The sequence below is a fragment of the Canis lupus genome, chromosome 21, assembly GCF_048164855.1.
Source record: "Canis lupus baileyi chromosome 21, mCanLup2.hap1, whole genome shotgun sequence".
Classification (NCBI taxonomy): Eukaryota; Metazoa; Chordata; class Mammalia; order Carnivora; family Canidae; genus Canis; species Canis lupus.
In genome coordinates, this window is record NC_132858.1 from 18,788,049 (window position 1) to 18,811,602 (window position 23,554).

At 37.7% G+C, this 23,554-nt stretch overlaps 1 protein-coding gene across 1 annotated transcript; it reads right to left on the reverse strand.

Moving 5' to 3' along the window:
* Positions 1-4,625: 4,625 nt before the first annotated feature.
* LOC140613228 (olfactory receptor 5AN6-like) lies at positions 4,626-5,582 on the reverse strand. Its single transcript, XM_072791788.1, has one exon. The coding sequence runs from the start codon at positions 5,580-5,582 to the stop codon at positions 4,626-4,628; it is 957 nt and encodes a 318-aa protein (XP_072647889.1).
* Positions 5,583-23,554: the final 17,972 nt, after the last annotated feature.

A 23,554-nucleotide genomic window follows, 5' to 3' on the forward strand; every position in this document is an offset into this window, starting at 1 on the left:
TCAGATCTGCCGACTGCTCTGTGTTAATGTCTCAGTCACCACATACTCTTGCAGTGGATCTCCCTCTACTGGCTAATGAAAGTCTAACAGGATTTCACATTTGGATGTCTCATAACAGAGATTCATACATGGGTAAGGAATACACTTCACATATTGTAAAATCTCTTCCAGTTTGCTTGCCACCTCATATTCCATGGTTACTTCGGTCATCCTCATAGCCATGTAACATATTGCTGGCAATCCATATGTAACTAATTGGCACAAGCCACATATTAATTACATAAAGGGTAAAGGGGGGAAAAGGCTATTTCAGGGACCAATGGTGAATCTCTTCATTTCCACTTCTTTTAAAAAATATTTTATTTATATTCATGAGAGACACAGAGAGAGGCAGAGCCACAGGCAGAGGGAGAAGCAGGCTCCTTGCCGGGAACCCGATGTGGGGACCCGATCCCTGGACTGCCGGATCAGGCCCTGAGCCAAAAGCAGATGCTCAACCCCTGAGCCACCCAGGTGTCCCTTCATTTCCACTTCTGACGAAAGGGGCTGCCCTCTCCTCCTTCTCAGTTCCTCACTTGGCTCAGTTCTGTTCCAGGAGCATGGAGCTGTCCCACACATCCTGTTGGTGAAGGATATATCTGTACTGTGTCACCGTACAACAGGCCACCGTACAACAGGCAAGAGGCATTGCTAGGATGTTGGGAGTATTTATTAATCATGGTTCTCCCAGAACATAAAGTCTGAGACTATGCAGGGCTATGCAGGAATCATAAGTGTATGATGTGCCCTTTTATGTTGGTATAAGAAGAGCAGTTTCTTTTGTATATCGTAACAGGAACAGAGATGGGGCTCTGTTTTACTTGATTTTTAAATCTTCTTAGAACCCTTAATTGCCATGGCTCATTTCCTTTTTCATACCAAATCTCTATGGAATACCCACCACAGAAACAGTGCCTTCCCAAGAGCGTTGCCTTTGGTCCTACGCCCTTTCCATCCTCATTTTTTTTGTTTTTTTTTTAATCTTTATTAAGATATACTACACACATCATAAAATCTATCCATTTAAAGTATGCAATCCAGTGGCTTTTAGTATATTCACAGTCTTGCAATCATTACCACAATCTAATTTTAGAATATTTTCATCAAAAGAAACTCCATATCCATTAGCAATCACTCTCCTCCCCATCTCTATGGAACTGCCTCTTCTGAATATCTCATTAAAATGGAATCATGCCATATACGGTTTCTTTGTGATTGGTTTTTTCACTTGCATGATTTTTTCAAGGTTCATCTGTGTTGTAGCGTATACCACTACTCCGTTCCCTTGTATGCTGACTAATATTCCATCACATGGATATACCATGCCTCTTCCCTTAGCTTTCTTTTTTTTTAGATTATAATTGACATATAGCATTATATTAATTTATATTAACTTCAGATGTACTTAACGATTTGATATTCATAATATTGTGGAATGATCACCATAATAAATCTAGTTAACACCCATTTTGATTTTTTGTGATGAGAACTTTTAAGATCTACTCTGTTATATCTACTCTGCTAACAACTTCCAAATATACAGTACAGTATCATAACTGGAGTCACCTCTAGAGTCATGCTGCGCATTACATCTGCCTGATTTGTTTGATAAATGGAAGGTCACACCTTTTGATAAGTTTCACCCACTTTGCCCACATTCTACTCTCTCTAGAAACCAGAGGTCTATTCTCTGTATCTGTGAGTTCATAAAGTGTTTGTCTTTCTCTGACTCATTCCACTTGTCATAGTGTTTTCAGGGTCCATCCACGTTGTTGCAAACGGTAAGGAGGGCCTCCTCCTTTTGAGTCCCTCATTTTTCAGCGCTCTGAGTGACCAGGTCTCAGACCTGTTCTCAGTACTTTTCCCTTTGAGGAGCAAGTATCTTCCTTCTGGGGGAGACTGAATGTGCCTTATCTTCTTTACTGATAATTCTAATATCTGCAGATTTTTAGGCCTGTTTATACAGACAAGTTTTCCCCTGCTGGTTCTCAGTTATGGGGGCTTGAACTGTAGAGAGGTTTGTGCTTTTATTTTATTTACTATATACTGTTTTTGTTGTTTTTGAGCATAAACTGTCGGATGCTCACTTATTTATACGGAAGGTATAGTCTTCTGAGCTCTATGTGCAGGTTGCCGTCCAGTCACCTGAGCTTGCCTTGAGTTTTGTTTCCTAGCCTTCACCACCCAGAGTCGACACAGCAGAAGCAAGGGTCTCCAGAGTTCAACAAGACTCTCCAGGAAGAAAGCCATTTTTAGCACTTGTTTACTTCCCTGAGCTCCTGGTTTCACTTCATTTGAGGGCTTAGCTTGTTCCTCCTTTTCACTAAGTGGAAGTTCACTTAAAAATGTTTTTATTTCAAATACAACATTTCAGTTGTTTCAGTTAGGAGGGTCATTCAGGTATCTATAATACACCACACTTCCTGATGCAGAAATCCGTAGGAAACTTAATTCTGCTGGTCTTTAAAGATATTTTTAATTCCTCTTATTTTTTTAAAGAATTTATTTATTTATTCACGAGAGACACAAAGAGAGGCAGAGACACAGACAGAGGGAGAAGCAGGCTCCCCATGGAGAGCCCAATGCGGAACTCGATCCTAGGACTCTGGGATCACGACCTGAGCCAAAGACAGATGCTCAATTACTGAGCCACTCAAGTGTCCCTGATTCCCCTTATTTTTTTTAACACATAGGTCCACCTATTTTACACTTGTATTGAGACAGTAGCCATTCCTGACATCTTTATACGTCTGACATGGCTCGCTTCTTGGCTTTCACCCATAAGGTTTTGTCTCTTTGTATACTTTGAGATTTGTGTTACCCAGTTTTCTTTAAAAAGTGATTTGAACATAAAGACTCCTAACTCTGGGAAACGAACCAGGGGTGGTGGAAGGGGAGGAGGGCGGGGGGTGGGGGTGAATGGGTGACAGGCACTGAGGGGGGCACTTGATGGGATGAGCACTGGGTGTTATTCTGTATGTTGGCAAATTGAACAGCAATAAAAAATACATTTATTATCAAAAAAATAAATAAATAAAAAGTGATTTGAAAACTATTTGAGCCTGGCTTTAATATTCTCTCTTAAGAATCATAAAAGGTGATATGCATTTGCTTCTGATTGGTACTTGAGGGTACTATCAACCTGGAACTACTTTAAAAAAATTTTCAGCTAAAGATTCCTTGAACTGCACAGGTAGTGTGAATTCAGACCACAAACCTCCACTAGGGCATGTGGTTACAATTTCTTAGCTTACTTTTCCCCATACTCAGCATGAAGTCTGAGAGAGTCAAGATTTCCTTTCTCCGAGAGAGAGGATTTTTTTTCCCCTTAGTTTCCTCTCATACAGAAGTACAGTCAATTGGAGCCTCATATGTATATCTGGGTCTCCTATCAAAGTCCTAGACAGCCCCAGGCTTGGTCTCTCCTTCCCCAAGACTCATATGCCTCTCAAAATACAGATACTATCAGATTTCAGCAGATGTCCCCAGTGTGAAAGCTACCTTCAGAGTTGCCTTTGCTCTCAGGATTCCTGATTTTACTTTATATTTGGGTTCTGAAGGTTTCCTATTCTCTTGCCTGCTCAGAAATGTATTTTAAAATACTTCCTTAAGAAAATTGGTAAATATCTTCAGCTTTGCAGTGATGGGTATATTTATGCTGTCCTTGCCATAATAACATAGTGATTTGGACTCTATTTTAGAGTCTAAACTATCTGTCTTTCCTTTGTATTTTAACTTTCCCGGATTAGGGTAGTACCACGGAAATCCCCTGTTCATTCGCTTACAGACTATTGATGTTCTAGAAATAAAAGTCCAGAAAACAAACTATAGACCAAACTCCCTATAGCAGATCTCCCTTCAGGGAAGTTAGGTCATAGTCTGAAGTAATGCTTCTGTCCATATCTTCATCTCAATTAACTGGAATTTTCTCAGGTACCCAGAGAGTTTGAAGTCCAGGATGAAGTAGTCATGATGCTGCTTGTGATGTGTATGAGAAAGGCCACTAATATTGTGTATAGCCCCTAATCTCTCCACCCTGAAGGTAGAAGTTCTGTAAGAATATATGAGTCAAGCACCAAGGAACTGAAGGTTTATATTAATATAGCAATTAATATATTAACTGCTTCATGAGGTCATTACTGTATATAAGAGAAAAGCAGGCAGCCCCAGTGGCCCAGCAGTTTGGCGCCACCTTTGCCCCAGGGTGTGATCCTGGAAACCGGGGATCAAGTCCCACGTCAGGCTCCCTGCATGGAGCCTGCTTCTCTCTTTCTCCCTCTGTCTCTGTCTCTGTATCTGTTTCTCTCTCTCTGTCATGAATAAATAAATTAAATCTTTAAAAACAAAATAGAAAAGCTAACTGTCAGGGTTCAAGTAAGCCATAGGATTTGCATTGCATTGAGCCAGTACTGGATTTAGATGTGTTGACTCACTTGCAATCCTGCCAGAGCATCAGTAGGGTTGAATAAAGTTAAATGCATTTCCCTTGCATAGTCTAGAAACTTCCAATCACCAGAGCCACTAGCCTACTAGATATTTATTTATTTATTTATTTATTTATTTATTTATTTATTTATTTTTGCCTACTAGACCTTTAGCTGTAACAATGGGAAAATGACTCTCTTCTTACACCTCTTAAGGGCATCTTTGATTTCCTTGTTCCTCAGACTGTAAATTAGAGGATTCAACATCGGGATCACCACTGTATAGAAGACTGATGCTATCTTGTCCTGGCCCACAGAATTGCCAGTGCTGGGGTGCATATAGACAAAGAGTCCTGATCCAAAAAAACAGATCACTGCTGTCAAGTGAGAAGTACAGGTGTTGAAAGCCTTGGACCTGCCTTCAACAGAGCTTATCTTCAGAATGGTTGCAACAATATAACCATAAGATATCATGATGACAAAGACAGATATCACACCAAAAATCACTGCTATCACAAACTTCATGACTTTTAGGAAGAAGGTTTCAGAGCAGGATAGGACTAATAATTGAGGCAGGTCACAGAAGAAATGGTTGATAACATTTGGCCCACAGAAATTGAGCTGAAGTAAAGCACACAGTTGGATCAATGAACCAAAGAGACCAGTTATATAGGCTCCAACCATCATCTGTACACAGAATGGGGGTGACATGGTAGTAGTGTAGAGCAGAGGATTACAAATAGCAGCATATCGATCATAAGCCATGGCTGCCAGGAGACAGCACTCAGTCAGACCCAGGCTAGAGAAGAAGAAGTACTGCATAGTGCATCCCAGAAAAGAGATGGATTTAGGCTTCTGGAAGAAGTCTGAGAGCATTTTCGGGGTTGTGGAGGTAACATAGCAAAAATCTAAGAAGGATAAGTTGCTGAGGAAGAAGTACATGGGTGTATGTAGATAAGGGTCTATCTTAATCAAGATGATGAGCCCCAGGTTCCAGGCCACTGTCAAGACATAAGAACCCAAGAATCCTGCAAAGAGAAGAATCTTAAGCTTGGGATAATCTGAGAATCCCAAAAGGATGAATCTGATGACTATTGTATTGTTCCTTCCTCCAGTCATTGTCTTGAAGTATCTTCAATCTGCAGAAAGTTTCCTGGTTAATGATTGGCTATTTTAATATTACAAAAATATGGTTTCATGATTTGAACAAAAAGTTACCCACAGTCAACACAACTTTTTGTCACATAAAAAATTATTTTAAAAGACCATTGGAGAATCCACTTTGTAACTACTCTTAGTGGTTTGGAATACATTCTTGCAAATATTTCTATATATACATACACACACAATGTTGCCAAATTGTTTCTAAAAGTTGGTGCCAATTTACACAAGTATTTTATGATTTTATGACAATATTTCATGATTTTATGATTTTATGACAATATCCCTAGCCATTCTATTGTAAACACTATCCATAATTATTTAACTTCAGTCCTTGGTAATCTTAGATGAAAAAATTATTTCATTGTTTTTAATTTTGCATTTACTGATTTGCTCATATATATATATATTTGCCTATTTGTCTAGTTGGCTCTTCATTATTGATTTGTAGGAGCTTATACAAGGATGGTAACTTTCTCCCTCATACATATTGCTAATTCTTTTCCAAGTTTATTATTAACAACATTGTTTATGTTGTATTTTGCTATATAGATTACTTTTATGCTTAGATAGTCAATCTTCTGTGATAGGGTTCTTGGCTTCGGTTTTATACTAAAAGAGATTTCTTTGCACAACTCCAAAATACTTTTTCCCGTATTTTCTTTTTGTCCTTTTGTATTTTTATATTTACATTTAAATTTTCTACAATATTTTACTGTATATGAGGCATAAATCTGAGATGCTGTGATTTTGTCTTCCCAAACTGATTGCCACTTGTTTCAGTACAATTAATTGAATGATTTGTGCATTGATTAAAGTCACCTTTATGATGAAATTTTTTTATAGATTCCCTATTCTGCTCAATTTTTAATCTATCAGTCCATAGTCCATGTGCCATCTGTCCACTCCAATACATTTTCTAATTACTTATAATCATATTTTGTTAATAAATCACAGAACAATTTGATAACTGGTAAGAAAAAAGTTCCCTCATTTTTTCACTCTGAGTTTGTTTTGATGGTTCTTATAATTATGTCTTAGAAGATCTCTATGATAAACTCATCATTCAAATAAAATGGTATTTTATTGCATTTCATTATTACATTAATTTGAGGAGATATAAGTTTTCTTTTTACTAAGCTGTTGAATTAAGTTATAGAAGAGATAATGCTAAAAGTTCTTATAAATAATATTAAAACTACCCAATGACCAAAATACCTGGCTCTAGTGGTATATACATAAGATTCCAAGCTCTGTCCCTACATTTCTATGACTCCTCTGTGTCTTCAGTTTCCCCATGTGTAAAATGAGATCATTGTGGCAATTCTCTTTGTATTACAGGGACTGTATTATGCTTGAGGAGAGCAGTAATTGTGGCACAAAAACACAAAGAAAATATCCATTATTCTGTGACATTATTAACCTCTGATTAACCCAGAGAAGAAGATTATTTAACTACCTGGAAGGGAAAATTGTCCTGACTCAATATTATCTATCAGTGTCCCTGATGAGGTCATAAGTTCCATACTATGTTTCTATAGTAAGATCTGAATCATAGGTTTATATGCTTAGAATACCTTCAGTAGAAATAGAAAGATTCCATCAGCTAAATTCATAATGAATTTATGTTTCAAGAAACTTAGGAAAGATTTCTTTGGAAACACTAGGTGCTGTGGTATTCCTCTGATATTTTGTCATGTCTGTTTTGAGAGTACATGTGACTTGGCCATCCTGAAATCATAAGGTTATTTCTAAAATTATAGGAAATACTTTCCTATAATGAAAGTGAAGTTGACTTGTTTTTATCCTTTTATATCATTGACATATTTCAACTAACAAGTTTTTTAATAACTAGACACAAACAGTAAAATATATATTACAATGTACTTTTTCTAATTACTGATAAGGGAAAATGAAATAAAGTATTTAGATAAAGATGATGAATAAAACACTCAGTAGTAGGAAAAGGTTATAATACTGGAAAACAGAGATAATATCTTACATTGATTCCTAAAGTTATTTTTACTTTTTTTCCTTTTGTTGTTGTTTTTCACTTCCCATTGTTCATTCAAGACCAAACATAGAACCATCAAGATCATTGGCCATGATTAGAAAAAAAAAAAAAAAAGGAGGGGGGCACAAAATAACAGAATAAATGCTGCTGTCTTACTTTTCTTCAGTAATATGAAATGGGTGGGCTGACCCAGCAGCCCTTGCAATCTTATCACCTATAATGTCAAAGGGAGGACATCAAGAACAGTAAACATACTGAACCTTGAAGGCACAAACTTACCATTCTTCTGGAATATTTTACTATGGAAATTAACTGCAGGCATGTTTTAAGAATTCCATGCAAAAATAAAACTTATGTAAAAATAGACTTAGAAGCTTGAAAATAAAGGCAGGTGAGAGGTTGCTCTACATGTAAACACCATTTGTAAACTTTTGGAGAGCAAACAAACAGCAGTAATAAATTATTCATATGTTTACAACCCAAGGGAACAGTACATGGTACCAAGAAACAGTCATTCTTCTGTTCTTGCTTCCTACCTTTCTCTCTTAATAAAATGTTATATTTCCCAAGCAAAATTTTATATCCCATGAGCTAAATGTTTTATGTTTATTTCTCTTTAATAATAAAGCTCAAATTAAATTGCTATTTATGAGCTACAGAGAATGTTTCTCTGTGGCTCAGAAAATAATTTGATGTTCACTGAATATCGAACATCTGCAAGGCACCAAGTAAGACTACCATTTGGGAAGCAGGTGAGGGAAGATTAAATAAGTATTTCAAATGGCTCCTGGGACAACTCATTATAGCTCTTTGTACATTTTCAGAAAGGCAGGCAAAGAAAATAGGTGATTTAGTATGAACAGAGAAATATACAATGTATAAAGGAAAGAATTACTCTCGAAAGCTTTCCGTATTTTAAATTTGAATTCCTTCTTCTAAACTCCCACTGCACCTATATTTTTCTGGTAGAGTAAGAATTTCACTGTTCTTATTTTAATTCATGTGTTTTTCCACAAGACCTTAGCCTGTGCTTTTGGCCAAAAAAAAATATTTTTAATATTTAACACCTAACATATCAGTTATGTATGGCTATGTAACAAACCAAACACTGGCTTAAATAATTTATCATTTCTCTTGTTTTTCTTGGTTGACTAAATAGTTTTTCTACTGACTTAGCTTGGATCTCAGTTGTGGCTGCATTCTTCTGGCGGCTTGGATGTGGCTGGATGGTCTAAGATGCCTTCATTTACTTGTTTTGGGTTTCGCTTGTAATGGTTTAAATGACTGAGAGAGGCTGAGATTCTCTCTCCACATGAGAGAGTCCTAGATTCTTCTAAGTGTGATTGCATGGTTCCAAGAGAGCCAGGTACTCATTAGGCCTCTGCTTGCATCATATGTGCTGATGTTTCATTGCAAAACCAAGTCACATGGCCAAGGAAAGAATCAACGTGGAAGGGGACAATACAAAGACATGGACATGAAGAGATGTGATTTATTGGTGTCCATTAATGTAATAATGTACCACACCTAGGCTTGGTTCATTGGCTAAACCAAACAACATAGGTTTGCATTAAAGATTTATGGAATTGTAACTTATTACAATTCCAACTGCTTTTCCTGGAAAAGTGTAGAGAAAGCACTTGCTCTATAGAAAGGGAAATTATATTCTCAAGCAACAAACTAAAGTGTGTCTTCAATCAGAAGGGAAATGAGGCAGTGTCTCTAGAGCAGAATCCAATTAATTGATTGTTCTTGACTCCTAAAATGGAAGAATCCAACATCTTTTACCACTTAGAAGTCTGTAAGGAGATTGAGTCTCTCAAGAAGCAGTAGAGTTAGTTGATAATGTACTAGCTACTGCTTATAATACTGTCAGTAGGTTTCTTATACTTTTGTGTGTGATAGATCTAAGCCATCATTTGCAATCTGAACCAGTTAGCAAAAAGGCAAACACACCGTGATCTCCATTTTACCTGAATACATTTGTTTTGTTTAAAAATCAAATGCACAAACAACATAAAGCTGAAGAATTAACAAGTAAATTATGACATATTAATGCTCTTATCCTAATAAACCTCATAAGAGTAATTATCCAAAAATTCATAATAGATCATAAGCATCAAAATCATGCCTAATCCTAGATGCCCATTAAACAAAAACTGTAAATGTATTTTTCCAATACTTAAAATATTTTAAAACATGCTATTTTCCTAAGACTTCTAAATATTTCTCTTTGGCAACAAGCCAAGTCATAAAAACATTCATATCTTTTGATGCAATACCTTTTTTATGAAAGATCTTTTTAGGAAATATTCTAAAATATTTTAAGAAAATATTATTTAAAAACAATTTTAAGCACAAACATATGCATTGCAATGTAATTCATTATATTTTGCTAATTATCCATTTACTAGCTCCATTCTACACAGTAATCATATTTCATCTTCCTGAAAGCTTCCTGATATCTGACTTTTCTCACCCCATGGTTGTCTTATCTGCTTAGATAACAATTACTGTCATTGTGATCAGTAGAGAGAACACATGTAGAACTTGCTATATCCCATGTACTAACCTAACCCTGATTTTCTTTTTTCCAGTTAGTGGAAAAGAGAAGAAACTTTAATGTGAGATCTCTGAAAATACCCTGAAGCGTAACACCAGATATTAATGACAAGAGCTAACATTTATTTAGCACAAACTAGGTGTCAGTAAAATTAAATTACATTCAATACTATTAAAGGATCTCATGTACAAATTAACTTAATTCTCACAGAAAATAGGGGAACAGATAATAAACAATAAATATAAATAAGTTCTATAATTTGAAGATGATTGAGTACAGTGGCAATGAGTTCAGCAGGGTGAGGGGAGTCAGGGTGTTGGGGAGAGGGAGAACAGGTTGCAGTTCCAATAGAGAATCAGGGTAGAGGTCAGAGAGAACTCACAGTGGAGTAAAAGCTTGATGTTGCTGAGGGAGGTTTATATAACTGAGGGAAGAGCATTCTCAGCAGAGGGAACAGCCTATGCAAAGGTCCTAAGGTTGAGAATAGCTGGGCTGTTCAAAGATCGTTAAGTGTGACTGCTACAAAGTGAATAGGAGAAGAGGTTAGCTTAAAGACTATTGCTGAAATACAGGTGAGAACTGATTTTGACTCATCCCAGGGTGAGTCATCCCACGGTAGTAACAGAAATGGTGAGAGGTGGTGAGATCCTGAATATATTTTAATGATTGACCTCAAATAATCTCTTAATAGATTAGATTCAGATCATGATAAAACAAAGGAATCTGAGAATGATCTCAAGGGTTTTGGCCTGAGGAATTGGAAGAATAGAGTTGTCATTAACTAAAGTGGGTAAAAGGAGAAGGGGAGTGGATGCATATGGTGGTAGAAGAGAATCAACAGTTCAGTGTAGACATGTATAAGAAAAGCTTATAGACATTTAAATACAAATACTGACTAGGTGGTTTGATACAGAGATATGAAGTTTAGGAGAGGGGTTTCTGCTAAACATTTACACTGAGTGTTGTCAGCATTGAGGTGACACTAAAATCTGCATGAGATCATTGAGAGAATGAATGTGGAAAGAGAAGGTAAAGGACCAAGGACTGAGCTAGATCTAGGATGCTCCATGCTCTGAAGATAGAAGAGATGACAGGAAAAGTCAGCAGTGCAGGCTGTGTAGACTGGAAGCCAAGAGGAGAGAGTGGTCAGTTGTGCTAAATGAAACAAAGATTGATTACCAGACTTTGCAACATGGACTCTGGCTTTTGAGGAGATAGACTTAACATACTTATCCCTATTCCTCTCTCTGTGTATAACTGGAAACCTAGACAGTATATACTTACAAACAAAATGACTCTGTAAGATGGAGAGAAGAAGGCAGACCAGCAAGGGACCTTGAGACTCCAAGGATGACCCAATAATGAGCTCCCTCATTTTCTTTTTTGCCTCATCTATTCCAGGCCTTGACTTGGGGAAGCCAGCAACCCGGAAATATGAACAGGCACAGACAAAGCGGCCCTACCACAGTTCCCTAGGCAAAAGGCCAGGAAAGGTGCAGCCTAGCAATCAGAAATTTATTATTTATATAATGAATAATCAAGTCTAGCCTTAGGGAGCACTGTGTGTCCCCACCTGCACCCAAGCCGGTAACAAAGGTCACACCACCAAGGTGTCCATGGACACTGGGGAAGGCACAAAATGCTTACATTAGAAAAGAGGAAAACAATCTCAAATCAACAAATTCAGCTCCCAGTCAAGATACATAGGGGGAAAAAAAACAAAATACAACTTAAGCAAGCGAAGGAAATAAATAATAAGAGCAGCAGACGTCAAAAGGACATTAAAGAATACTGTGAAAAAAAGAATACTGTGAAAAAGTCAACACATATGTTTGACAAATATATAAATGAACCACCTCAAAAAACACACGCTACCACAATTCAGCCAACATGAAATAGAAAATCTGACCAGCCCTATAATAATTAAGAAAATTGGATCTGGAACAAAACTGAATTTGTGATTTTAAAATGCCCAAAAATAAACTCTCTAAGCCCTAGATGGTTTCATTAGGGAATTCTACCAATTGTTGAAAAAAGAACCAACACCAATTCTATACAATCTCTTCCAGAAAATGAAAGAGAATGGGACACTTCCCAATTCATTTTATGTAACTACTATTATCTGATACCAAAAGCACGCAAAGACAGTACAAAAGGAGGGGAGAGAGAGAGAGAGAGAGAAAGAAAAAGAAAGAGAAAGAGAGAGAGAGTAATCTCGCTACAGAACAACATCCTTTATGAAGATAGGCCCAATACATAAGTTCTAATCAGATATGTAAAGTTTTTTTGTGTGTATATTTATATAAATCACATATATAAATATGATAACAGTGATGTCTGCAAAGCCAAACTCTGCAAAGAGCCCAGATGTCCATGGATAGATGAATGGGTAAAGAAGATGTGGTATATATATATATTATATAATATATGTAATATATATATACCACACACGCACAATGGAATATTACTCAGCCATCAAAAAGAATGAAACCTTGCTATTGTGCAATGGCATGGATAAAACTAGAGAGTATGATGCTAAGTGAAATAAGTCCATCAGAGAAATACAATTATCATATCTCATTTATATGTGGAATTTAAGAAACAAAACAGAGGATCAGAGGGGAAGGGAGGAAAAATAAAACAAGATGGAATCAGAGAGGGAGACAAACCATAAGAGACTCTTAATCATGGGAAACAAACTGAGGGTCACTGGAGGCAAAGGGTCAGGGGATGGGGTAACTGGTTGATGGGCATTAAGGAGGGCACATAATGGGATGAGCACTGCTGTTATATGCAATTGATAAATCTCTGACATCTACCTCTGAAAGTAATAAAACATTATATGTTAATTAATTGAATTGATATATAAAACAAACAAATAAAAAAAGGAATGGTGATTGATCACAAAGTGATTGGTTTCTGAAGTGATTGCTAAGTGCATGGAGAGGAGTGGCTAAACTTGTCAAACTAGAAATTCGACAGAATTTTCCAACTAAAATGCCAAGCAGGAGTTGTAAAGAGGTAAGAACTAAAAGGATGGTGAAAAATGTAGGAAACCACTTCTCACATCAATTATTTCCAAACTACCAAACATGCCGCAAGATCCTGGAAAGTAGGAATGCACAGATATTCTCAATGTTCCTAATAATAAGTAAGGATGATCTGTATATAGGATTAGAATAATGTAGAATCATTAAATGTTAATATTCTTTCTTTGGGTTAGAGATATATTAATTCAGGGTGATTTAGTTAGTTTACCTGTTTTAAATTAAATCATTGCTGTCTATTGATTGCTTAGTTCATGCCAGGCACAGTTCTCAACAATTCACATACATCTCATTTATTCTCACGCAATCCTATGGGCATTGTTTTCCCTCATATACATATGGGGAGACTGAGGCACAGGGAGACTAAGTAAACCGTCCACGGTCAAGCAGCTGGTGAGTGGCAGGACTGAGATTTTGGACCAGGTCTGCTAAACTCCAAAAATCTCTTGCTCCTGATCAGACTGCTAAAGCGAATTGAATCCAAAACATTGTTTCAATGATATTAAACGAATTAATTACTACTCAATAAATGCAGTCTTGCTAAACACAACTGGTTCAAAGTGTGACACTACTAGGGGGTGTGGGGCAATAAAAGAAATCACACCAAACTCTCTGTACAGTAGCAAGTACCTAGGTGGAAAATATTACTCATTTCACGGCTTCTTTTTGCTTGTGTTAAAAATGTTCCATTGAGGAGAAACATTTTATTTCTCAGTAGAAAGGACCTGAGCTCTGAGCAAGTCTGAGGCATGGAAAGAAGGCATTACCTACACATGGGAAGATGGTGGGGAAATGTGACTATGCAGAGGAAAGAAGTTCCCAGATCTGGAGTGGGGTACCCCAACACCAACACTAGCATGCCGCCCCTACACTGCCCTTGTTGCCTCCAACCAAGACCTCACCTAGATGTGTCTGCAGAAGCTGGGCCGCTGCTGGTTGTTCAGGGTCTGGGGAGTCTAGCAGCACCTGTGGCCCCTGCACATCTGGACTCTTGCCTCAGATTCCCCGGAAAGTCATCCAACACCAGCTTTCAAACGTCTCCTAATGGAACTCTCCCCTCCTGTGCAGCCGGGGTAAGAGAGGTGGCTTCCACCTGGGGTTCATTTAAATGCCTCCTTAGGATCCAAAGTGGAGCAGGATAGCTAATTAACCTGTCCAGGGTTAATTGTTCTCTGGTAGAAAAACATGAGAGATCCCCTGCTGATTACATTCTCACTTTACAGATCCTTCAGTTTAGAAAACTTCTTCAGACCAAAGAATCACTAGAATGGAACTGCATTTGATACATCATCTTAATCTAAGATCTTCCATTACAGGTTGATATTTTTTAGTCTTTTTTGTTACAGTGCATGTGTTTCACTCAACATGTTACAATGCATATTTAAATGACTCATAAACATCATCATAAACTTTATTGTCAGTTATATAGTATCTCACCTTAAATAATTCACCTCTGTTGGATTTTTTAAAGATTTTATTTATTTATTTATTTATTTATTTATTTATTTATTTATTATTTATTTATTTATATTTATGAGAGACACACAGAGAGAGGCAGAGACACAGGCAGAGGGAGAAGCAGGCTCCCTGCAGGGAGCCTGATGCAGAACTGGATCCCAGGACCCTGGTGGGATCATGACCTGAGCCAAAGGCAGACGCTCAACTGCTGAGCCACCCCGGTGTTCCACCTCTGTTGGGTTTTAAATGGAATCTAAGTTTTTGCTATGAAAAATCATCCTGAGTCAATGTCCAAAGTTTCAGATAATATCTGAACTTTAGATCATTTCTGTGAAATAAATTTCTAGAAAGGAGCATTACTCCATTGCTGAAAATGCATTTTCTTAGCTTTTCATTTGCATTTGATTTTATTTAAAGTCCCCTAACATTAAGAAAAGCTCTTTTTTTTCACAGGGAATCTTACTGCTCTAATTTCATCCATTGATTTTAAGCAAACTTCTTCCTTGTTCAGAGTCCAGGTATTTGCCTATTTTTCACTGACTTTCTCTTGGCTTAGCATTTTTTAAGTACTTAAACAATCCAGAATTTAATTTATAGTTGAAGACTTAATTTTTTTCTTAAGTATCTCGCCATTAAATTGAAAAAACAATTAGCTTTTTCAATAATGTGTGGTAAATCCTTTATCATATATTTAAAGGTTATGAACCTATTTGGTTATAATGGTCTGTCTCTACCTTGAACATGATAGGTTTGTTTCAAAACCTGTTCCCCAGTTTACATATACTTCCAATTTTGCATTTTGTTGTGTTGCATTAAAATTATTTATTTTTACATTATGTCTCCTACTAGACTGTGAGGTTCCTAGGGAACCATCTGTATGGTATTGATCTCTCTTAGCACTTAGCCCATTAGTTGGTGCTCACTAAATATTGACGGAAGTGAAAGATGAGTGAATATCAATTAGGTTTGATGATTGAAAGATCTTACACTAAGCTCCTTTCTGTGGTTAGGAGTATAATAGGATATTTTCATCTTCTTTTAGCCAGGTCTTCCCTGAAGACATTTCTTTTTTCATTTTCTCATGCTATTTTTGTTTTTAAGAGTTTTATAGAAACATAGCTTACATATCATAAACTCCACCTATTTTAAGTGTACAATGATTTTTAGTAGATTCATAGAGTTGTGCCATCATCACCACAATCCAATGTTAGAATATTTTCACCACCCCAAGAAAGATCCCTCATACCCACTGCAATTTACTGGCATGCCAACTACAATTTTGAACAGGGTACTGCTGTCTCTGAACTTGTCTTTCACGTATCATCCAATATAGTATGAGTCTTCAACCCCAAAATAAAGATGCATGTGTCACAGTCATGGAAAATAAGGAGAGTGGCATGTGCTTTTGGAGTGTACAGATTTGTGGTCCCCCCTCCAAATACCTGTAGTGACAGAGATAGCATCAAGGAAAACTTCAAAACCAGGTGCCACTGGAAATTACACATGGAGTCTTTAATTGTGTAGTCTTGGAGTGCAGCATATTATTCCTTTTGAGTAGATGTCTTTGCCTTTATTTTTCTATGATGACACAGACTCTCAGGCTTATTGTGGCTCAGCTCCTAAGTCTATCAAGCACCAGTATTCATATTTAACTTACTCATGTTGATTTCAAATAAAGAATTGCTGTCCTCTCCTCCATGGGTAAAACTATTCACTTGGAGTCCAACTGGAGGTTGGCTCCACTGGTGGTTCATTTTCTGTTGTTCACTTTCCAAGGCTAGCTGTCAAGTCCTGCTTTGCCAGCAAAAATGGGTTTATTCTAGTAACAACTGCAATTCGGGACAGGCAAGTTATGGCAAAACTATAGGCAAAGTCCAACGAAGAAGAGGAATGTTATTTTTTGGAGAAGAAGGAGGAAGTGGGGATGAGTAGTTTTGAACAAAAGTCCATTGAAGAGAAGCAAGAGTTCAGTGTGATGACAGTTTCTTATCGGCTGAGTTGCAGTGGCAGTCAATTTCTTGTAGGAGATACAACTTACCCTCCTTTCCCTACTGGGGCCTGTAAGTGATGATTCTTTCCAGTTGATACTTCTTCTATTGGGGTCTGTCACTGACACTTCCATCGGAATTTGTAATTTATCATTCTTCCTGTAATTAATATTTGAGTGATACTGAACCCCCTTCTGGCCTCCCAACTCCATTTTAGTGAGTTTACCCTTTATTTTCAAAGGCCTAAGTCTTATTTATTTATTTATTTATTTATTTATTTATTTATAGATCTTATAAATTTTAAAGCCTTCTTTAGTCAGCTTCCCCAGAATCTGGGATGGCTGTGTGTCTATTCCCTTACACTTCCAGATTTTCTGCACTGATAAGATAGGAATCTGGTCAAAAGAGCAGGAGAACATCATGAGATCTCGCCCAGAGGGGCTTCTTACCAGGCTGACTCCTACTTGTAGAGATTGAGTAAATAGCAATGAGTTAGACACATAGGCAAGCTCAAAGAGAGTATTAAATCCACATTTCTAATCTGGACTGAAAAATAGAGTCAGCACAGCTTGGTTCACTTCCCACCACTGTGGTCACTGAAAAGTCTAAATGAGGCAATCACGGAGAGGGAGTTAGAGGGATGTTTCCTGGGATGTTCGAGGCTAGGGAGTCTCTGGTTGAATCTCTTCTCAGCTGTGGAAAGATGAGTCAGTGCAACATACTGGTGGCCACAGTGGCTGAGTTGTATCTGTAGCAATAGTTAAGACGTGGACAACTAATTTTGGAGGGTCTTTCAATAAAGTCCTAGGATATAGGACTTCACTAAAAGTCCTATATCCTAGTGGGTAGAGCCTTCACTAGAAGTTTACTACCTAAGTTTGGCTTTTCTATTCCTTGCTCCCTTGCTTCCAAGATGTTAATATGTCTGGGACCTTCTCTCCATTGGAAAATAGCTTCTCTCTCCCTCCCCCCAGTCCACCTGCCATATTATCTCTTTCTCACCCTCCCCCTCTCTCCTTCTCGCTCTCATTTTTCTTCCACGAGGCAACCACTCCAAGGGTAGCTACCCAGTCTAAGTAACTTAGGATGTAGCGTTCATAGATTTAAGAAGAGTAGCCAGCTCTTTCTTTTTTTCCTTTTTATCTCTTCCAATCATATCCCATGGATATGCTCTGAACTCAGAATTTAGTCCTTAGAGAAATAGCAGAGCACCAGGTGGTGGCCCATTTCTGTCAACTTAATGTAGAATGAGATATTTTTTTCATGCCACAAACTGAAGTGCAAAAATGCATCTTCTTTACTGCCTATTAATATTATTTCTATTTTGAGGTTCTATTCCATCTGGTGACAGAAACTTAATGCATTCACTTTAATTTGTAAATACTTCCAAGAACAGTTACTCACCTCAGGATTTTCTCCCCAGTTACTGACTATCTGCAAATCTATCAGTTAAGATGTTTTCTTTCTTTTGCATCCTGGAGTTATTTCTAAGCTCCAGAGTATTGGAGAGAGGACTTTCAGCTTTCAGATCTGCATAGTCCACCATCCCCTCAACATGTAGTTTTTCCACATGGTTCTTGGGCAGTATCTTCCTTTCACTGTTGGCATTTAATCAGTTATAGCCCCATCCCCAGCCACTGACTGAGTTGTATGTGGTTCTAATTGTCTCTGGTCATTAATCCACATTCTGCATTTTACTGCTTCTAACCATCCAGCTCTTTGGGCCCACTAACCCTTTCCACTCCCTCTTGGGGTGCATAGGAAACTTCATGACCCTCCTACATGCTTCACTGCAGCTATAGAAAATTCAGGATGACTTTGTCAAGGACTTTCTGAGCTTGGGCTTTTTTTTTCTTCCTACTCTTCATACTCTAAGCTGCCACCTTATATTTATGTGGTAAATAGGCAAATACTAGGACCTGTGTTACACGCTTATGTTCTAGTCAAGGAGCACCCATGAACGTCTTCCTATTTGGATTCTTCAAAAAGTTTCTTTATCTTTCTGGATCCTGAACTTAACTCAAAATGGTCAGAGAGCAGGGCACAGAATCCACACTTTCCAGATTCACACCCAACTCAGCTTCCTCTATCAGTGAGGAAGATCTTTACTTGGTTTTATTAAGTTTGTCATCTTCTCAACATTTTTGTTCTAACACTTGAACCGAAGCTTTTGAATTTTAAAAAAAACAAGAATTTCCAACAGTTATTCCTTGTTCTATTGTGGCAACTTTCTCCTTAATATGAGTGTCTCATGTCTGACTTTCCAGCTTAGGGAAATACTTTCAAGATTTAAGCAAAGTAACTAAATGAAGTACAAAGGGGTAAAAGGACACTGGTAAAGATCATCCTGCCACGATATAGAAACGTGCAAACATGACACTCCCACTGTAGTAAATGGTTAATTCCCCAAGTTTCAAACTTATCAACACTCATGAACTATTAAATACTGAGAGAGTTACTTAAACCTTTTTGTTCTGTTTTTTTTTTTCATGTTAAAAATGACTTAAAAATAAAGCATCTATCATAGGATCGTAAGGACTAAAAGACTAAGTACATATAAGCACACAGAACAGTCCCTATCTTGGTAAAGACTCAAGACACACCATCTTGCATCTTTATAGTGATAATGATACAGAGGCTGGGATTTCTTTAGTATACATGGCATGGCCATGCTGGTAGTTTCGTGATGCCTTTCATTCTGATGGGTTGGTGTTTATCTTGTGTCAAACTGTCAAACAGATTTAAGTAGCAGTGTGGTGACAGTTGCTAGGTTGGTTTTTTACACTTCAACGGCTTTGGCTGGTGAGGAGACAGTGAGCCCAAAGGGTTCAGAGAGGAGGCAGCATGAGCGTTAGGATTACAACACCTCCTCTAGTGTCTCAAGTGCCACGGGAGCAACGTGGAGGGCGGACATGGGAAGATCCGCCCAAGTGGCATGGGTCTAACAGGTGAGAGACATTAATGTTTACATACCCCCAATCTCATAAAAGGCTGCTGTCAGCCTATCCATTCTTTCCTCCCGAGAGAGACGTTATCTTTATTATTCTGGAAGGTAAGAAAATACTCTCCCTGGTGTGGAAGGAGGTGTCTCTATTTCTACTATCCTGGCTTTCTTTTTTTTCTTGACAGAGATTTCTTAAATATTGCACCATGATTTTATTAAGAGATGAAACAGATTATCTGAAAAATGAGTGCAGTGGTATCAACAAAATTCTTTTAATAATCACAATTGTCAATCTTACCTCTTTGTCCCCAAAGAAAGGAAAATAATTAGCTTTATGATGAGATCTTCCATCCTAAGAAATGGAACATTTGACTATAGATCTTTCAGAATATATTTTAAATTATTTTAAACGACCTTTGTGAATTTGACAGGTGAAATGTGGCACACTGAGTTGTCATAATCTGCATTTATCCAATTACTTGGAGTTGGAGCTACTTTTCATGCATTTGTGTAGACTCATTTTCCTTTTGTAATTCAGCCTTACATAGGGTTTATAATAATTTCATTATTCTTCAATAAAATGGATGTAGTTGCCATCAAAATGTTAATACCTTGCAGATCATCATTTGCTGCTTTATTTTCCCTTAAATGGCTGCTTCTCTTTGAATTTCATTTGTGTCCTTGACTGAAAAGAAACAAAGTATTTTATTTTCCTTTGTGATTTTTTCTATTAATTTAGGCTTGACAAATCACATTTATTTGTATTATCTTAGTTATATTTACCAATTCTATTCACATATTTTTTCTATTATTTACTTGTGGCTTAAATATGTTTCATTCATATTCTTCAATCCACCTGGTAGCTCTTTTTTTATTTTTTTTATTCGAGTTCAATTTGCAAACATAGAGCATAACACCCAGTGCTCATCCCGCCAAGTGCCCCCCTCAGTGCCCATCATCAAGTCACCCCAACCCCCTGCCCACCTCCCCTTCCACTACCTCTTGTTCATTTTCCCAGAGTTAGGAGTCTCTCATGTTCTGTCTCCCTCACTGATATTTTCACTCATTTTCTCTCCTTTCCCCTTTATTCCATTTCACTAATTTTTATATTCTCCAAATGAATGAGACCATATAATATTTGTCCTTCTCCGATTGACTTATTTCACTCAGCATAATACCCTCCAGTTCCATCCACGTCGAAGCAAATGGTGGGTATTTGTTGTTTCTAATGGCTGAGTAATATTCCATTGTATACATAGACCACAGCTTCTTTATCCATTGATCTTTTGATGGACTCCGAGGCTCCTTCCACAGTTTGGCTATTGTGGACATTGCTGCTATAAACATCGGGGTGCAGGTGTCCCGGCGTTTCACTGCATCTGTATCTTTGGGATAAATCCCTAGCAGTGAAATTGCTGGGTCATAGGGCAGATCTATTTTTAACTCTTTGAGGAACTTCCACACAGTTTTCCAGAGTGACTGCTCCAGCTCACATTCCCACCAACAGTGCAAGAGGGTTCCCCTTTCTCCACATCGTCTCCAACATTTCTTATTTCCTGCCTTGTTAATTTTCACCATTCTCACTGGTGTGAGGTGGTATCTCATTGTGGTTTTGATTTGTATTTCCCTGATGGCCAGTGATGCGGAGCATTTTCTCATGTGCTTGTTGGCCATGTCTATGTCTTCCTCTGTAAAATTTCTGTTCATGTCTTTTGCCCATTTCATGATCAGATTGTTTCTTTGGTGTTGAGTTTCATAAGTTCTTTATAGATCTTGGAGACTAGCCCTTTATCTGATAGGTCATTTAAAATATCTTCTCCCATTCTGTAGGTTGTCTTTTAGTTTTGTGGACTGTTTCTTTTGCTGTGCAGAAGCTTTTATCTTGATGAAGTCCCAATAGTTCATTTTTGCTTTTGTTTCCCTTGCCTTTATAGATGTATCTTGCAAGAAGTTGCTGTGAAAAGGTTCAAAAAGCGTGTTGCCTCTGTTCTCCTCTAGGATTTTGATGGACTCTTGTCTCACATTTAGATCTTTTTTTTTCGTCACCCATTCATTCCCACCCCCTGCCCTCCTCCCCTTCTACCACCCCTAGTTCGTTTCCCAGAGTTAGCAGTCTTTACATTCTGTCTCCCTTTCTGATATTTCCCACATATTTCTTCTCCCTTCCCTTATATTCCCTTCCACTATTATTTATATTCCCCAAATGAATGAGAACATATAATGTTTGTCCTTCTCCGACTGACTTACTTCACTCAGCATAATACCCTCCAGTTCCATCCACGTCGAAGCAAATGGTGGGTATTGGTCGTTTCTAATGGCTGAATAATATTCCATTGTATACATAAACCACATCTTCTTTATCCACTCATCTTTCGATGGACACCGAGGCTCCTTCCACAGTTTGGCTATTGTGGCCATTGCTGCTAGAAACATCGGGGTGCAGGTGTCCCGGCGTTTCATTGCATCTGTATCTTTGGGGTAAATCCCCAACAGTGCAATTGCTGGGTCGTAGGGCAGGTCTATTTTTAACTCTTTGAGGAACCTCCACACAGTTTTCCAGAGTGGCTGCACCAGTTCACATTCCCACCAACAGTGTAAGAGGGTTCCCTTTTCTCCGCATCCTCTCCAACATTTGTTTACATCTTTAATCCATTTTGAGTTTATCTTTGTGTCTGGTGTAAGAGAGAATGGTCCAGTTTCATTCTTCTGCATGTGGATGTCCAATTTCCCCAGCACCATTTATTGAAGAGACTGTCTTTTTTTCCAGTGGATAGTCTTTACTGCTTTGTCAAATATTAGTTGACCATAAAGTTGGGGGTCCACTTCTGGTTTCTCTATTCTGTTCCATTGATCTAGTCTGCTTTTGTGCCAGTACCACACTGTCTTGATGACCACAGCTTTGTAGTACAACCTGAAATCTGGCATTGTGATGCCCTCAGCTAAGGTTTTCTTTTTCAGTATTCCTCTGGCTATTTGGGTTTTTTTTTCTGATTCCACACAAATATTAAGATGATTTGTTCCAACTCTCTGAAGAAAGTCCATGGTATTTTGATAGGATTGCATTGAATGTGTACATTTCCCTGGGCAACATTGACATTTTCACAATATTAATTCTGCCAATCCATGAGCATGAAATATTTTTCCATCTCTTTGTGTCTTCCTCAATTTCTTTCAGAAGTGTTCTGAGGTTTTTAGGGTATAGATCCTTTACCTCTTTGGTTTGGTTTATTCCTAGGTATCTTATGCTTTTGGGTGCAATTGTAAATGGGATTGACTCCTTAATTTCTCTTTCTTCAGTCTCATTGTTAGTGTAGAGAAATGCCACTGACCTCTGGGCATTGATTTTGTATCCTGCCATGCTACCAAATTGCTGTATGAGTTCTAGCAATCTTGGGGTGGAGTCTTTTGGGTTTTCTAGGTACAGTGTCATGTCATTGGCGAAGAGGGAGAGTTTGACTTCTTCTTTGCCAATTTGAATGCATTTTATTTCTTTTGTTGCCTGATTTCTGTGGCTAGGACTTCTAGTACTATGTTGAATAGCAGTGGTGAGAGTAGAGATCCCTGTCTTGTTCCTGATCTTAGAGGAAAGACTCCCAGTGTTTCCCCATTGAGAATGATATTTGCTGTGGGCTTTTTGTAGGTGGCTTTTAAGATGCTGAGGACAATGTAATTGATCATACCAGCAAAAGAAAAAACAAGAACCGTATGATCCTCTCAATAGATGCAGAGAAAGCATTTGGTAGTCTATTTTATCTGCTGTGAAACAACTACAAACTTAATTTTATATTCTGAAATATTTAATCTCAGATTATAAATGGAATATTTCTGTCAATAATTTATAGATGCTGCCTTTATGAAAAATTTTAATTTTCATTAACTAGACCTTTTTCTAAAATAAATTTTTGTTTCATTGTCC

What these genes read in the sequence shown, in the direction of transcription:
- LOC140613228 (XM_072791788.1), bottom strand. Translation starts at nt 5,582, where the DNA reads ATGACTGGAGGAAGGAACAATACAATAGTCATCAGATTCATCCTTTTG.